At 36.6% G+C, this 18820-nt stretch overlaps 1 protein-coding gene across 1 annotated transcript in view; it reads right to left on the bottom strand.

Annotated features, from left to right (window-relative positions):
• The window catches only part of LOC113107413 (anthrax toxin receptor 1-like), a 51789-nt gene that overhangs the window by 9615 nt on the left and 23354 nt on the right, over positions 1–18820 (bottom strand). The window contains exons 13-17 of the mRNA XM_026269906.1: positions 16925–17020; positions 6981–7022; positions 4581–4676; positions 3325–3492; positions 1320–1400 (exon numbers count right to left, since the gene is read on the bottom strand). Of these exons, the coding sequence (XP_026125691.1) occupies positions 1320–1400; positions 3325–3492; positions 4581–4676; positions 6981–7022; positions 16925–17020 (483 nt within the window). The remainder of the gene's footprint in view (positions 1–1319; positions 1401–3324; positions 3493–4580; positions 4677–6980; positions 7023–16924; positions 17021–18820) is intronic.

The raw sequence follows: 18820 nt of genomic DNA, 5'->3' as shown, positions 1-18820 counted from the left end.
GTGGGTGTGGGTGTTGAGTTTTGCAGTGTGCCTCAGTTATAAATGACACCACCCTCTGCACATGGTGTTACGTCCAAACAGATCTGTTGACATTGGACCTCATCTCTTTACTTTGGTAAAATAAAGCAGCATTATTTGAAGTGGAGAAAATTACCACCTGATTTAGCAGGTCTTAGGCTTGCAGGAGCCATCAAGTTATTGGCAGTGCACTGTAAGAACAAGATTAATCACATTGCACATTCTAGACTTGATGCATCTGGAGTTTCTAACTTTCTGAAGAAAATGTGAGTGATGTTACATGTACAAAAGTTGATACTGGATTGTTGCTATGTGGTATTCTGGTATTCTTGCTGTTTTAAGCACTAAGGCTACTAAGATTTTTTAACGGAGTGCATATTCACACTAAATGCATTAGGGGTGTCCCCGACTAAGCATTTTCATAGTCGAATCAGAATTTTCGAATCTTGCTGATATTCGACTGATCATATGTTTGGGGGCGGGGCAAAATACATTAGGTCTAATCAGACATTCGACAGCCTTAATTACTGATGTTAACATAAACAGGGAAAATGTGTAACAGATGCCTCACAGATACAAATGGGGTGAATGTTTTTATGTTTTGATTAAAAGATAGTTAACACTAAACGTCACCGAAACCTTAACAATTCACAATTTTTACAATAGTGCTCTCATTATAAAGTTAGCCTATATGACAGTAGGTTAGTTATTAATGTTCTGCATTTCTGTTTTGAGCTGCACATGCTGAAGATGAGCAGTAGAGTGAGCATTTGATAGCAAGTTTTTAATCAATGGGATTATACTCAATAATTTATTGATAGAATATGCTTTGTTATTTATACAACATAACGTTAATGTTAGGACTTAAAGGCTATCTGCAAAATGAGCCTGAATGCAAATGAACGTGTCTGCGTGGCTCTGAATGAACTCCTTTTGTGGACGCATTCTTCACAAAACAATGTGCTGAAACAAAAAAAAATTCACAGCGTCTTAGTGTAATGGTGTCTTCATTATAATGGTATGGGTGTGACAGTCCAGTCATAGTTATGAATATTCTGCATCGTTGTTTGACCTGCACTTATTTTAGTTTTTAGTTTTAAGTTGTGACAGTAATGTTATTGCTAAGTCATTATGGTGTATGACGTGTACATTGATGTAGGGAAAAAGTAATTTAAAGCAGTTTAACCTAAGGCTGCAACATAACAAAACGTGAAATAAATGAAGGGAGATAAATACTTTCTCAAGGCTCTGTGTATATATAAATATGCATTTGTTATACTTCAACAAATATAGAGTCTTACCTTGTCTCCAGGTTGTGGTCGCATGATGGACACTCTGTCATACCCTTTCTTCAGTAGTACCCACAATGCATCCAGTTTTCCCTGTGCATCAGCACACACAAGAAAATAATATTGAAAAAGCAAGCATGTGTATATAGACCAGTGGTCAAAATCTGTTCCTGGAGGTTCCTGTAGAGTTTAGCTCCAACTCTAATCAAACACACCTGAACCAGCTAATCAAGTGCTTCTGACGCACTAGAATCTTCCAGGAAAGTGTGTTGAAGCTGGTTGGAGAAATGGGTTTCATTAACAAAGAGATTTCCTGAACCCAACATCCCACATGTGACCTCTGTGGTTCACTATCAAATGAGACAGATACATCTCAAAGCCAGAGTTTAGAATGAATCAATCCTTCACTATCTGCCCCATGGTTATTGAAGGGTAAGTTCATCCCAAAATGAAAATTAGGCCATAAATTACTCCCTCAAGTCATCCTAGGTGTATATAAAACGCCTTTGTTCACCCCCGATGCTGTGTGAGACACTTTTTTTTGTATGAGTATGGGCGCTTTTGTTTAACTTCTTTTGGACTGCTGCATGCAATACCTGCTGATGGCATTAAACAGCTTAATATATCAAAGAAATTGTTTAATATAACTCAAACTGGAATTGTCTGAAAGAAGAACGACATATACACCTACGATGACTTGAGTAATTTATGGGCTTATTTTCATTTTTGGGTGAACTAACCCTTTAAAATACAACATTCTGATGTCCCTCAGCCTCGACCAAACTTCCTAATAAATACAACCAACACTCTTTGCACAAGAAATGAACAGAGAAAATTAATGAGGCAAGAAAAGAACAGAAGGACATCTTGGAAGATTTGAATGTAAAGTTGGGTTACAAAAAGTGGAAAATAACACAGACACACATTAAATACAGAGATTAACAAACAAAGGAGGAAATAAATACTCAAAGACTCATCCACGCCCTCCTAAAACACCTCATTTAACCAAAACAGCATCTCCACAACATTGCACAGGTGGCAACAACGAGAATCAAAGTTACAAAAACAGCATTCTTCCATCTTAGACACATTACCAAGCTATGAAACACGTTACCTGTTTCTGATGCAGAAAAGCTCATGCATTCATGACCTCTAGACTGGACTATTCTAATGCACTTCTAGGTGGTTGTCCTGCATCTTCAATAAACAAGCAATGCAGTGGCTAGAGTCCTTACCAGGTCAAGAAAATATGATCATATTACCCCAATTCTGTATTATCTGCACTGGCTACATATTAAGTTCCATATCAGTTACAAAATGATCATTACTTACCTATAAGGCCCTAAATGGTTTAGCTCCAGCGTACCTAACTAGCCTTCTACCACGCTACAATCCATCACGCTCCCTAAGGTCACAAAATGCTGGACTTTTGGTAGTTCCTAGGATAGCAAAGTCCACTAAAGGAGGTAAAGTTTTTTGCACTTGGCTCCCAAACTTTGGAATAGCCTTCCTGATAATGTTCGGAGTTCAGAGACGCTCTCTGTTTAAATCTAGATTAAATACAAATCTCTCGCCAAGCATTCAAATAATGCATCTCATAATTTTTGGACTGCGTTTATATCCAATCAAATGTATATTTTTATTCTTTAGCTTGGGTTAAACAAATTATTTTTACTTGGAATGTAAATTACAACCAATTTTTTTTTTTTTTTTTTTTTTTTGCAACAAAATACACAATGCTCTTGAGTGATTTTGTGTTTGGGGACAAAATACCACTTTTGTCTCAATAAACTCTTAATTTGCTGCTTATTGATAGTAAAGTAGTTTAGGTATAGGGTCGGATTAGGGGATCTAAAGTATGGTTGTGCAGAATAAGACATTAATATGTGTTTTATAAGTACTAATCAACAGTCAATAGGCATACTAATAAACAAATAGTTAATAGTGAGATATGTTCCCTAAACTAAAGTGTTATTGAGTTTTAGTAAGCTTGTACCCGAATACGCATTCTTCTCACCTTAATGGGTGAGTACCATTTACGAGGGCCTGGAGGTTTCCGCATGCCATTATTTAGGATGCGAGCAGGAGGAGCTTCAAACTCTTGCTCAGGCATCTTTACCCTCGCGTTCTTCGCCTTCTCCAGTTTAGCACCCTCCTCGGTAGAACCTCTCTCACCCCAGCGAACCTGTAATGAAGGAGAAAGCTATAGTCATTTTATCCGGCATTGACAATGATCCAAAAAACTTTAAATGGAAGCAAAAAAATCTGTCCTTCTGGAAAGGTATTTTTTGAGACAATCAAACTGCAAACTCTGCACTGCTGGTAACTGAGGCAGAATTTTTGACAGAAGGAAGGATTCCAAGCAGCAGATGAGCTGTACAATGCACACACACACAAACACTTTTGTTTTTGTGAAAAGTGGGGACATTACATAGGCGTAATAGTTTTTATAATGTAGAAACTGTATTTTCTATCGCCCTTCACCAACCCTAAACCTAAACCTAACCATCACAGGAAACTTTGTGCATTTTTACTTTCTCAAAAAAACTCATTCTGTATGATTTATAAGCATTTTGAAAAATGGGGACATGGGTTATGTCCTCATAAGTCACCCTCTCCTTGTAATACCTGTGTCTTGTTTTCCTAAATCTTGCTGTGATTGTAAACTTTACTTTACTGGCAGCTGTTTGATGAAAGAAAATTTCTTTAACATGCCAAAAGTTGCTTAGCTTGTCTCCCAGCCTAATCAAGCTGATCTTCAGATGATTTAGCTGGTCAGCAAGTTCTGGTGTCCTAAACCATTTTAAAACCAGCAAACTAGATAACAGACCATGTCATGTTGGCTTAAAATATTTTCCCCCTTGTTTTTGTCATTTCATTTTTTGATGAGGCCTCGTGTTTGCAAAGCAGATGCATTTATTTCAAGCATAGTTTTGCGAATTAATGGATTTGACAAACATTTTCCTTTTTCCTTCTGTATTTCCTGTTTTTCTTCACAGTGGTGGCATTCGCTTTTGGCAATAGCGCTGATTTCAATTATGTGCTGAAGTCTCTTGGCATGTAATATAAACAACAGTGGTTTCATTCCAACTTGGGGCAAACTGTCAACTGGAGATTTACTGACAGAATCCATCTCCCAAGAAAGACTCTTAACCCTAGGTTCCTGTAGAATCACAACCTGCTTCCTCTGAATGAAAGACATCTGTTAAGAGACTGAGCGTTTGCTAATTTAGTGGCTAGTGCCCTCCAGTGAGTGATAAAACTGTTGTTTACCTCCATTCTTTTTATGCCTCCAACTCCTCTTCCTCCATAGTAGGACGCATCGACTGTGGGCCACTTTTTCTTTGGAGTTCCATCCTCTTCATCATCCTTATAGTGCAAACAAAGACAATGCAAATGTGACCAAAATGAAGCCCAAAGGTTCTTTACCGGTTGACCACAAATATGTTCTGGTCACAAACAACGGGGAAGAAGCTAATTTTGGTGCAATGTACTCGTCAAAGTGATCACAGTCTTTGAAAACCATGAACAAAACTGCACAACGGCCTTAAAAAATAAGGTTTCATATTATCACTGATGGTTCCATGAAAAAAATGTCACTCTTAAAAACAAAGGTTCCAAAAGGGGGTCTTCACAGTGATGCCATAAAAGAACAATGTTTGTTTCCCCAAAGAGTCTTTCTGTGGACAGTTCCATATAAAACTGATATCGAAATAACCTTTTTTACTACAAAGAACCTTTTACCTAATGGAAAGATTCTGTGGATGATAGATGTTAAAGAATCTATCAAAGCCAGCAAAGAACCTTTTTTTTGTGTGTGTGGAAACTTTCCACTGCAATAAATAAATAAATAAATACATAACTAAATAAAGTCTTTATAAGTGGAAAAGGGTTCTTTAGATTATCGAACTGTTAGAACTTGTAAAAAAGATGGTTATTTTAAGAACTGTTCACTGAAAATTTATTTTGAGGAACCAAGAACAGCTTCTGTGAAAACCCACTTTTGGGTAAACAAAAAAGGTAAAACAAAAATGCAACCTAGACCACATTAAATATAGGTTACACATTACAGAATATGTTTGTCCAATGCAAAATCTGGGTAGCTATCTTAGTAAACGAAACAATAACACTATTGTAAAGATTCTTTGTTTGTTCCAAGTACACATTTTTCGGGTCTTATTCCAATGGCCGAACATTTTCCTAAATGAGATGTGACTCACTCCTTTAAAACATGACTTTTTCATTTATTGCCTCTCAGACAGGCACAAGCTACACTTACGCCCTCCCTATCTATTCCTCATCCAATAAAATAAATCCATATTGGCTCACTCAAGTTATGACTTTATTTTTCCAGCTCTGAGGAAATTTAACCCTGTTAAACAATCAGTCCTCAAGATTTGAACAGACATCTTTTAATCAATGTCTCCATACTTAATCAAAAAGGTTAAAAGCCATCCCCATGCTTCATATTTCAATTTGATCACCCACTTGATTCCCCATCACATTTTTTGTATCCTGAAACTTTAGCGTAACTTAAAAAAACCTTCAAGGAAATTTCCCAAACCCATAGCCATTCCATTTCTGTCATTCTTACAGTCTTAAAAAAGTTACATCACTGATGAAAGATTTATGAAAATATGCCATCTTATTACAGGTCTGACTGAACTCATTCATTTTAGCGCAGCAGAGCCAGAGCGGTTAAACAACAGCCTACAAAGATCCGGAGAGTTTTATGGAGTCCAAAGTCTTTCCCAAAGTTCCTGTTAAGTAGCTGAAACATTCTGACCTTCACTTCCAGATCTGAATAACATCATTAGAAAAATAACTTCCAAATCTGACCCTTTCTATGGTCTTAATAGACATTTTTAACCTGTGAACTTGGAAAATTAGATCTCAGCGATGGTTTTAGTAAACAAGGATTAAGTCTAAACCATGATAAACAAGTTAAAGGAAGAAAATCACCATAAACGCTCCTTGGTAACATTTTGTTTCCATAGCATAATACCAACACATTTTCAGATATACCGTGTGCAGTCAGACATTATCACTAAATAAACCCCTTTAGCATGTTACAAGACCCCTGTCTTATGTCATGGCCGTGTCTGGGTTTGTTTAAGTGATAATGACCAACTGACAAAACACTATCCTACATATTACATGGCTACTTACCAGGGTATTTATTATCTTTCTAATAGATTACCTTAAATCTTTAGCCAATGAAAACAATCGATTGTAATGTAGAAAACTGCTTATAAAAACCAGTTGAACACTGGCACATTTTCTCAGTAATAATTTATGTATTATTAGTAATCTGCAATACAAATGACTTTATTTACTTTTCAGACCAGAGTAGGTGAACGGGGCGTGATTAAGGAAAGCTTTGAACTGAAATGGGAATTCTTATTCGCTCCACTGATATGCTGTTCCAGACCAGCTTTCAGTCTGTGTGTTGCTTTGTGACAAGCAAATCTTGAAGCTTTATCTTCCTTTGGCACTATTTTTGTTGGTGAGTGAGAAATGAATAAATTTACTGACCGGTTTTGGTCTGAAACATATTGTGCCTATGGCCAGATCATAGTATGACAACACAAATGCAAGAGCAATACTGCTTAATTAGACTATGATATGTACAGATCAATAAAATAAAAAAATAAATAAAAAAAACGTTCTTACCGAACTATCATCCACTACTGGTGGTGGAGGTTCATGGATAATCTGCAGAGAGGGGGGAAGAGAGAGAGAGAGAGAGAACGGATAAAATGATAAACAAAATCACATGAGCCCACTCATACTGGCATGTAAGGCCACATGCTCTCCAACGTAAAAAAAAAAAAAAAAAGTTTTTTCTCTTCCACTGACATGGCAAAAGACCCAAGTAATGTTTTCAGTGTGTGCCAGAAAATCAGGTTACACAAAAACACATGGCTAAGGAATTGTACCCCTCCTCTTCCCGTTTTCATGTGTTTACAAGCAAGTTTAAATGACCTAAAAATCTGGAGGCCAGATCTAAATGCTAAAAGTGCTAAAAGAGTTAAGCTTTTCCAGGAATTTGTCTTTCAGAGAAGTAAAAGAGAGTATTTAGCAATTTAGCAATTAGCAAAACAGCACAGAGCATCAGGGACACAAAATCAACCATATAATGATGATTATACAACATTCACTTGACCATTGGTATTTGGGGGAAAAAAAAATGCTTTTTAGCTCAGACTAATGTTTCAGTCACTGATCATAATAATTCGGAATGATAAATATAATAATAATAATAATAATAATAATAATAATAATAATAATAATAATAATAATAATAATAATAATAATTATTATTATTATTATTATTATTATTATTATTATTATTAGATGTAAACAATATATAAAAAATTATAATTCAACAATGTACAATGTGATTTATTTACTAATCCCTTATAAAAGTAAAAGTTATTATAGTAAAAGTAGCAACCATATTTTATTTTATAACCACAGTTTTTCTACAAATACCATGGTTTAACTATTTTCAGTGAAACAAAACCATGGTTAATAGTTGATTTATTTGTGGTTAAGTTTTGTAAGGGATACAACATTTAATATCACAAATTTTACCCTAATTCTTCACAAATTCCATCCTTTGACCTCAGGGAACAACTGGGTAGCACTTTATTTTACAGTCCTGTTCCCTATGTACATACTATGTAGTTATTATAGTAATTACAATAACTATGTAATAACTAGGTACTAACCCTGAACCTACCCCTAAACCTAAACCTACCCCATGTAGTTACCTTGTATTACCAGAACTTTCTTAGATAAATACACTGTAAGTACACTATAAGTACATGTTAGTACATGTACTGTAAAATAAAGTGCAACCAACAACTGTTTGTAAATTATTATCAAATACCTGGTTAAAATATAATATAAGGTTTTTTTTTTTTTTTTTTTTTTTGGCTAAACTCTGTGTAGAATGACAGTTGGCTTGGTTACAGCTAACAGTTAATTATTATTATTATTTTTAACTTATGGCTTCAGTTATATGATGTTACGTAATATATCTTTTAAAGGACATTTAGAAAAATAATTTAATGAAGGCAGACAAATTGTGTCACTGTTGAAACTCATAAAGTATTTAAAAAGGAGATCCACTATTAATCCACATGCAAAACAATTGTGAAAGAGCATTTATTGTTATTGTTTTGAAATTCATCTAGGATTCTGGGAATCATGTGTAAAACATTTCAAGGACAGAGACATTTAAAATGCCAGAGTGTAGTAGTAATTCCAACTCTTTTGCTTTCTGTTTGGACTGAAGGGAAAATTATTTGATTAATTGAATGTTTTAATAAACATTTCTGTGGTCTCTTGCTGTGTTCTAGTCATGACAGAATGATTGTAATTACAAGTGAAAGCATCTGAACAACACCATAAAGTCACAATTACCAGTGAGATTTTTTTTTAAACATTCGCTTTCCGAGATGTCAATTAAAGAATTAATGGTTGAAGCAAATTGTTACTGAACATGCAATTGTGATTCCTGATGGTGTCATACCCTTAGGTACCATGATGTACATAGATGGTGTTCTGTTGATAAAGCTGATTTATATAATGCTCATTTAGTTGGTGCAACAAAAGACACTTGTGCAACAAATCTGCCCATCACTGTCAGCGGCTGAGAAGGATAAAATACAGATAGACTATTAATAATACTTAATTTTATTGCACTAATGCTAAAAATTCCCATGTCATGGTTGGGATATGAAAAAAGGATAAATAGGCCAATGTATCGAATTTATTCCATGAAAAATCACTTTAAAGGGGGGGTGAAATGCTATTTCATGCATACTGAGTTTTTTACACTGTTAAAGAGTTGGATTCCCATGCTAAACATGGACAAAGTTTCAAAAATTAAGTTGTACGTTTGAAGGAGTATTTTTGTTCCCAAAATACTCCTTCCGGTTTGTCACAAGTTTCGGAAAGTTTTTATTCGAGTATGGCTCTGTGTGACGTTAGATGGAGCGGAATTTCCTTATATGGATCCTGAGGGCACGTTTGCCGGAAGAGTGCACGCTCCCGTATAGCAGAGCAACGAGAGGCTGAGCACAGCCTGATCAGAGCGAGAGCGTCGCGAAAAGTCACAAAAGAAGTGTGTTTTTGGTTGCCAGGGCAAGACAACCCTGCACAGATTACCTACAGCATTAAGGGACCAGTGGATGGAGTTTATTTTACAGAGCATCAACGGAGTTGTGCAAGTGTTTTTGTTTGTTCCCTGCATTTCGAAGATGCTTGTTTTACAAACAAGGCCCAGTTTGATGCCGGATTTGCGTATCGTTTATTTCTTAAGGATGATGCAATCCCAAGGAAAAAGGGTCACGATCGTGTGTTGGAACCGCAGGCGGTGAGTAAAACTGCTTCAAATATCTCTGCCTCCTTGTTAGTGCGTCCCCTCCCATGCCGAGACCCGAGATGATGGGTTTTCCCTCACGGTAATGTCAGAGCCTTTAATATGTTTTTCAACGGCTCTGGGTAATGTCACAGCTTCCACATGCTCTCAACGCAAAAGCCTATTCGCGCTCGTGATTCTTTAGCTCCGCCCACACGTCACGCCTCCAGCCGGTCGTGTTTTTCCGGGAAAAATCGGTACAGACTATCTTTCTCTTATGAATATAATAAAACTAAAGACTTTTTGGATTTATGAAGGATGCAGTACTACTCTATATGTACTCAAGATTAACAGGATATTGAGTGAAAACGAGCATTTCACCCCCCCTTTAACACACATTATGTTGTATTTAAGATTTCCAAATTTATGGGCAGAAACTGCCAGAAAGTTCTTGAAGACAAAATGAGCATATAGGCCTAGCTAGTGGTTCATATACTGGGTATCTTACAGTAAAAACAGCTTTGTTTGTTATAGGGGGAGCGTTCCAGTTTTGCCATGTCACAATGCTGCAAATATGGCTCTGTACCTCCAGTAAAACGTTGACAAGCAATAGATCTTAATGACACTGAGAATGGGCAATATTCCTCCATGTTATTTCAAAGGTCAAATCACAATTACATTTTCCATGGTAACAAAGAATAACATTCCCAAACAGAGTGTGCCCCCTTTATTTCATGGAGAGATTCTAAATGGCAGACAGACATTATTACCTTATATAAACAGACACATCTTTTTACGTTTTGTAAAAATATTCATTTTGTAAGGAATTTTGCCTAGCAGGTTTGAACTTGACCAACACACATGGTATTTAAAGACTAAATGACCCTGTGTTAATAAATAAAGCCAAGCTTTTACACATTGCAATAAGCTAATGCTAATTCAGTCCATGGTGGCCAACAGCTGGTCTCTATGGAAAATGATTGTGGCTGAGTGGGATTTCAGCCTGTCACAGCCACGGCAATGACTCATTTCTTCTCTTTTCCTGTTGTGCATTTCCAGACAAATTCCAGACATGTCCAGTTCTTCTGATAGTTCTTAGTTGGACCTCACTGAAAGTTTGAATTATTATATGTCCATCAGAAATCAAGAGAAAGGCCAGGCTTGGGTCTCAAGAGGTGTAAGTAGACACTTTGTCCTGGGGCAAATGTTTAATCTCTGCAGGATCTAGCATGGGTCTTAAACTCAGACCTACTCCAACCTGCCTTTCATCTACCACCTGACAAAATTAGTTTTCAGGTACTTCTGGAGGCCTTGATTAGCTGGCTGGAGCTGAATTAGGGTTGAATCTAAAAAAGGACAGTGGCCCTCCAGGAGCAGGATTTGACACCTCTGATCTATAGAATAAATCTTTCATGGCTAGAAAAGACCAGAGGTGTCCGATGCCTTCATGCAGAATTTTAATTCCAACCTGCTCCAACACACCAACCTGAAATATTCTAGTGATCTCATGATTTTCTAGTCCAGATGTGTTTAATTGTGGTTGGAGCTAAACTCATCCCGCCAGAAGCAGGATTTGACACCTTGGGCCAAGATCAAAGCAGGCTCTGCTGTTTATTATCTTAAAGTATCTATCAAAACCATCTTATTTACCAGTGTGAAGTATGTTTTGGTTGTTTTGGCTGGTCACTATCAAGGTTACATTGGTTACTCTAGTATACCTGGATGACCACCCAGTTTGTGCTAGTATAAAAGAGACCAACAAGTAAGAGCTATTTAGCACTTTGTTAGTGTGCCCACCTCCACATATGTCCCTTCACAGTTAGCGAAGACATCGACAAGACAAGTCCTGAAGACACCAGCAAACAGACAAGATCTTGAAAACAGATTCAAGTCTACTGATAAGCCAGTCTCCTACTACGACAGATGGATACTAAAATTTATTCCTTCCCACCCAATACCGTTGTGATGCGGTATCACATAGTTTGTTCATTTGGCCCGAAGAGAACTGGTCCCCCACCTGAGCTTGGTTTCTCTCACAATTTTTCCATTTTATTTCTGTCAACTGATGAAGTTTGGGTTCCTTGCCACTGTTGCTTTTGGATTTCTTAGTTGGGACATGAAGTTACGAAATATTCAGTAATATCATTGATTTGGCATTGATATTACCAGATGAGAACACAAGTTGAACGGAACTGAGCTGAATAATGTTGTCATTTGTTTTAGAACTTAATTAAATTTGTTCAGAATCTGAAACATTGACACTAGCCTGGTTTCCATTGCAGATTTGCACAAAACATTTGCGATATTTTATGAATGAAAAATATATATATATATATATTGTGAAATGATGGCATTTCCATTAATCCAATGTTATGCAAAAAAAAGAAAAAAAAGAAAAAAAGGTTTAACATTCGTGATAAGTTATGGTGATGAATGTTCATAGGTTTATGTATATATCGGAGCCATGGTCAAAACAAACAAACTTGGAAGACAGATCAGGCAACAACCAAAGGTCATCTAGATTAAAGGTGGAAAGGTACAACTACCCTTTAAAGCAAATATCTTCACCCATGTGTCCCTATGGGCCTCACATCTAAAATGTCTCTTTGGTTAATGGAGTTTAGTTGTCCTGGTGTATTTATATAATTACTAGAAAAATAGAAATCCAAATGGTTTGCTTACACTGGGTTAAAACTGCACTCCCCTTGTATAAAAGATGAATGTATTCAATTGGGATTCATATCTGATAAATATGAATCCTAATTGAATACATTCATCTTTTATACAAGGGGAGTGCAGTTTTAACCCAGTGTAAGCAAACCATTTACCAATGTATGTAGTGGTTAGATTTTCCAAAAACTAAGAGTGGTATAGTTGAAAATTTTAGATGTGCACTTCATCGTCCTAAAATATATTAATTTAGAAATACAGTTTAAGAGACAGCCAATAATATATAAAAATCTTATATTGTCAAAAACTTCAAATGAGTTTTGAAAGATGAGTACTCTTCCCCACATTAAATGAAATCAAATTTAAATTAAATTAAAATTAAATCTTCTTAATTTGTTATTGGTCCATTCTCAGTCACAAAATACCCCATGAAATAAGAACCATGGCTGTGGCCCATTCTATGTACTTATGAACAAAATAATAAGATATTTTGTATATTGACATCTAACCATTTAATAAGACCACACAGTGGGCCTCATTTATCAATCTAAAGTAGAAAAGTGCACAGATCCTTGCGCACAAATCAGTTTAGATCTTAGTTCTGCATTTGACAAAATTGAACACTTGACTTGAACACTTGGTTGGCATTAATGGAAGTGCATTAGCATGGTTTAAATCGTACTTATATGACCGCCATCTATTCGTAGCAGTGAATGAAGAGGTATCATATCGATCACAAGTACAGTATGGAGTATCTCAAGGCTCAGTACTAGGGCCGCTACTCTTCACGCTCTATATGTTACTCTTGGGGCATATCATCAGGAAACATGGTGTTAGCTTTCGTTGTTATGCTGATGATACTCAGCTCTATATTTCTTTGCAGCCCGGTGAAACACACCAATTTGAAAAAACTAATGGAATACATAGTTGATATAAAAAACTGGATGACGAGTAATTTCTTACTGCTAAATTCTGAAAAAACAGAGGTGTTAATTATAGGACCTAAAAACTCTGCATGTAATAACATAGAACGCTGTCTAAGACTTGATGGCTGCTTTGTCAATTCTTCATCATCAGTTAGGGACCTAGGTGTGCTATTTGATCGCAATCTTTCCTTAGAAAGCCATGTTTCTAGCATTTGTAAAACTGCATTTTTCCATCTCAAAAATATATCTAAATTACGTCCTATGCTCTCAATGTCAAATGCAGAAATGTTAATCCATGCATTTATGGCCTCAAGGTTAGATTATTGTAATGCTTTATTGGGTGGTTGTTCTGCACACTTGGTAAACAAACTACAGCTAGTCCAAAATGCAGCAGCAAGAGTTCTTACTAGAACCAGGAAGTATGACCATATTAGCCCGGTGCTGTCAACACTGCACTGGCTCTCTATTAAACATCGTATAGATTTTAAAATATTGCTTATTACTTATAAAGCCCTGAATGGTTTAGCACCTCAGTATTTGAGTGAGCTCCTTTTACATTATACTCCTCTACGTCCGCTACGTTCTCAAAACTAACAATTTGATAATACCTAGAATATCAAAATCAACTGCGGGCGGCAGATCCTTTTTTTATTTGGCGCATAAACTCTGGAATAACCTACCTAACATTGTTCGGGAGGCAGACACACTCTTGCAGTTTAAATTTAGATGCAAAAATTTAGGTAAAAATATCCATAACATGACCTACACACATCAAAAGAATGAGAAATAAGGGCGATGATGTCATAAAAAAATTTAAAGTTATAGTGCTGCAGAGATATCAACCTTAATTAGCATTAGCATTACTAGCCCCGGCCCGAGAGGTGTCGTAATACCAGTTTTGGCCATGGGAGGCGGTATGCGGGCAATATGAGGGCAATATAACCACCAGCCAACCTGCAATACACAAATAACTCGCACGTCTTGTGGGCGTGCCTGAACCTGATGTCAATCATGTGGAATGTACAGCACAGTACTTCATTTCAGTTCAGGGAAGAGAGAGAAATTATGGCTCAAGCCCTTGGCAAGAGACCGCCACCCGCTACAGGGAAACAACAGTGCTCGGAATCACAAATCAAATCCGATAAGAAAAGGAGCCGAACCAGAGTAAACATCGGCACTGCTTTTAATCACTGGAGACAACTGATGGACTTGAACTTGCAACATTTCTTTTCGATTGGTAAGTTAGATGCTGTTAGTATTTCGCTAGAAGTTTGTTTTATATGTTTGTGTATTTGTTTTCGGGAAGTTATAACATAGAAATGTATCGAAGGCTGTTCGATAAACGTGGTAATGTTAGCGATGGCTAACCGTAGCTGCGTTTGATAATTAGCGAGCTTTAACATAACGTTACCCATTTTATTATATCATAACTGACCTGCTCTGTCTAGTCTGTTGGTCTCCGTGTCCTGTTTGCTTCGTGGTTTTTCTGTGCGTGAAAAAATTCATGTGTGGCGTGAAAGCGTGTGAAAAGAGTCAATTGCGTGTGTCTCACGGTGAATGCTTGAGAGTTGGCACATTAGCTACCAAGCAGAATAAAGGACAGGTTGATTATTGCTGTTTAGCGTTTGTATTAATATATGATGTGTCCCTGTTTGCGTACAAGGACATAAAAAATAAATTAAAAGTGATATGTGGACCAAGGTGTCTGAGATTGTTCATTTTAAGTAAAGGATCATAATATTTCGTCCACAACAATATTTAATGAGGTTAACTTATAACTCCTTGTGGTTAGTCTGCACGAGATCAACAAGCTTGTTTGCTTTGCGGCCGCTTTAAATACAAAATAAGCATTCGATCTACGTTAGAGCGTCTGAGCGCTCACAAATCTTTCTGCAGCGTCGTGAGTAGAGCGGCAAGAACAATTTTTGTTTCTAACAATCCCCATGTCTACTGATTGGCTTCATCGCTCTGTCTCCTCTCCACCGGTAAGCTGGTGTGTGGTGGGTGTTCTGGCGCAATATGGCTGCCGTCGCATCTTCCAGGTGGATGCTGCACACTGGTGGTGGATGAGGAGATACCCCCTGTCTATGTAAAGCGCTTTGAGTGTCTTGAAAAGCGCTATATAAATGTAAAGAATTAATTATTACAGCGATATCGTTGACTTGATTGCAAATAAATGCACAGATTCTATTTAAACTGAACAGAGATGACATCACTGAATTTAATGATGAACTGCCTTTAACTATCATTTTGCATTATTGACACGCTGTTTTCCTAATGAATGTTGTTCAGTTGTTTTGACGCAATGTATTTTGTTTAAAGCGCTATATAAATAAAGGTGACTTGACTTGACTTGACTTGACAAATTAGCCTATAGTGGCATTCATTATAAACAGCATACAAATGTCAAGCTAAACTGAAACGGCACTGGGTACACGAGCCTGTCTCATACCACAAGAATTTAAATGTTTAAAAAATATTTGTAACATTTGTTTACATAACAATTATTCATTATGTAGTCTAAACATGGCTTTATGCTTCACTCATGTTCTAATATCCATGTAAAATCCTTCACAAGCGCAAAAATGTTTGTTTGGGTGCTGAATGCGGATTTTACAGTGGACCTTTTAAAATAAACAGTGAAACTTTTATGTTTGGTTGGCTGCATTTTAGGTTGACGATGAATGGCTGAAATGTGCAGCTGAGAGTTCTACTCAGGCGTCATTCACACAGAACATGATTTTGCATTCCAATGCACTGCTTTCCCATTGTTCTTTTATATTAACATGCACTTTGTGTATCTGTTTGACCAGAGAAACTAACACATTCTATAAAGTTAATTAAAATTTATATAAAAAATATGACCGCAACTACAGTACATGTCATCCAAAAGGCATGGCTATACTTAAATTTGCAAGTATTTTCAACCACAGATGGACGAGTTTGACACGTGCAGTATCATCTATTGACTCAAAGTTGACCTCACGCCAATGCTGTGCACATGGCCTTAATATACTTTGGGCTTGAAGGTAAACTAATATAGATTACGGGCCAAATTTATTTGCAGCTTGTACCTGCAAAAACATGTTTTGGGGTTAAAAAATACTGTCAGGATATACTAAAGACATTTGTTATAAAAGGGCTTGGATAAAAGGCATTTTCGTGGGTGACTTTATTGCGTATGCATTATTCCTGAAAATAATGAACATGGCACCTGAGGACTACCTCGAAATTATGGTTTAACTATTGTTTTGCTTTATTTCCAGATGTTTGATTTTATCATTGGTCCCTCTTACGTCAAACTCCTTCAAGTTTCCCATGCAGACTCAAACGCATGTGCACTCTCTCCAAATGTCATAAAAAAAACAGTAGTTTTCTTCCAATGAGAGCTGTAGTTGCGACCACACAAGTTTGCAATGCTCTTTGTGAATGTTTGTTAAGACTATGGTTTGAGGAAACACCAGATTGTTAAACTGTGTTGGTAATAATGGAACTTGTGACCATAGTTGGTGCTTTATTGGAAGTGCACCCCACACCAGGTTAGAAAATCCAGTTTTCTGTGCAATTCTGGAGACGCAGATTTTGATGTTCTAATATGTAGTAGGACTTCTATGTGAGTAAGTTTAAGATTTTCCACGCAGAGGACTCACCACAGTGCAGCAGAGGGGCCAAAACCACCAGAGGAGAGCCAGAATCAGCAGTAGCATCACTATCAGTAGTGCTATGGCCAGGATCGTACCATCAGACTGCAGGGAGGAACATATATCAACACTACTCTAAATGGGACTTTTTTGTTATAAAATCAGATCCAAATGACATACATAAAAACATTTGGAAAATGTAATGGAACAATACGATGATGACACCTGTTCAGTCTCTTTAGTTCAAACAATGTTTGCATGAAAAGGTGCTAGCTATGAAAATAACAGATGATGCGTGCTGAAAGGGATAGTTATTAAATGAGGGGATGGACTAAGTTACAAGTGATCTCACCAGGAGATCTCATAACCCAATGGCGTAGTAAATACTTCAGTAAAATAGTCCGTGTGCATCAGTGGCTCAACTTCAGTTTTGCAATGATATGAGAAAACTTTTCTCTTTGTACAAAGAATCCTGAAATAACAGTTTAATCAACCATTTTCCTCCCCTGAGTTATGTCTTCTGCAATTTTGAAGAGTACCCAAGAATGTATTTTTGGACGTAATCAGCGTTGTTTATGTTCAGGGGGAAAGTGCGCATGTGAACATAATTTGCGTAATAAGCATTGTTTACGCTTGTGGGTAAGTGTGCGTATGCATTGTAATACTTTCTAAAATAGCAGAAGAAGTAACTTGGTTGAGTAAATTATGTTATTTTTGTTTTCTTTGAGAAAAAAAAAGTATTCTAGTAGCATCACAAAACGGAAGTTGAGCCACTGATGTCACATAGACTGTTTTAGCGAGGTAATTTCTACGTTTCTGGACCTGGGAACATTTCAGTTGCTGTCTAAGGGTCAGATAGCTCTCTGATTTCATCAAAAATATCTTAACTTGTGTTCTGAAGATGAACAAAGGTCTTACGGGTTTGGAACAACATGGGTGGGTGAGTAACTTATGATATAATCTTCATTTAAGGTTGAACCAACCCTTTAACAATTTTTTTCACAGTAATTTGGCTGCATTTTCAAAAGCTAAAACACTACAACAATGAGTGTTAGCTAGGGAATAATTTTGAGTGATGCATGGCTCAAGCCTTACGATTAATACATAGCTGAATTCTGAATAGTGGAGCTCTAGCCACAGACTACTTTTTCCAACATTAAGCAATTTGGTACAAGAATCAAAAGCTTGGGGTACATTTTTATTTTATTTATTGGTTATTGATTCATACTTTTACGCAGCAAGAGCTCATTAAAAGAACAAAAGTAAATGATTTTTAGAATGTACCATAAAATTTAATTAAACATGACAAAAAAAAAGTATCACCATTTTAAGGAACAGTTGTTCTATAATTTCTGAAAGATCATGTGAAACTGAAGCCTGGAGTATTGACGTTAACATTGTTTGATTTAACATAATTGGAATAAACTACTTTTTTAAAACTTATTAAAATCTGAAACAGTTATTAAGTTGGCTTGGGAAAGCCAATACACTGATCTTTTATATAAATTAACAAATAAATCTTACTGACAACAAACTGTTAAACAGTAGTGTTCAGCAGTGGTTCCCTATCATGGTCCCTGGAAAACCCCCAACACTGCACATTTTTGGTGTCTTTCTTATCTGACACACCGTTTGAGGTCTTGGAGTCTTCACTAATGACCTGATGAGTTGAATCAGGTGTGTTTGAATAGAGAGACATCTAATATGTGCAGTGTTGAGGGTTCTCCAGGACCATGGGTTTCATTTATAAACGTTGGTACGCACAAAATAGACATAGAAATTGCGGACGTAATTTTCCAAGCACATATCGGGATATATAAAAAATAAACTTTGGGTAAATATGTACACACCTAACGGACATTCTACATCATGCGGACACAGGTACACACTCTTTCTCCTGGTGTG

Source organism: Carassius auratus, chromosome 8, assembly GCF_003368295.1.
Source record: "Carassius auratus strain Wakin chromosome 8, ASM336829v1, whole genome shotgun sequence".
Taxonomy (NCBI): domain Eukaryota; kingdom Metazoa; phylum Chordata; class Actinopteri; order Cypriniformes; family Cyprinidae; genus Carassius; species Carassius auratus.
The sequence above is the reverse complement of the archived record's forward strand: the minus strand, read 5'-3'. Positions and strand labels throughout refer to the sequence as shown.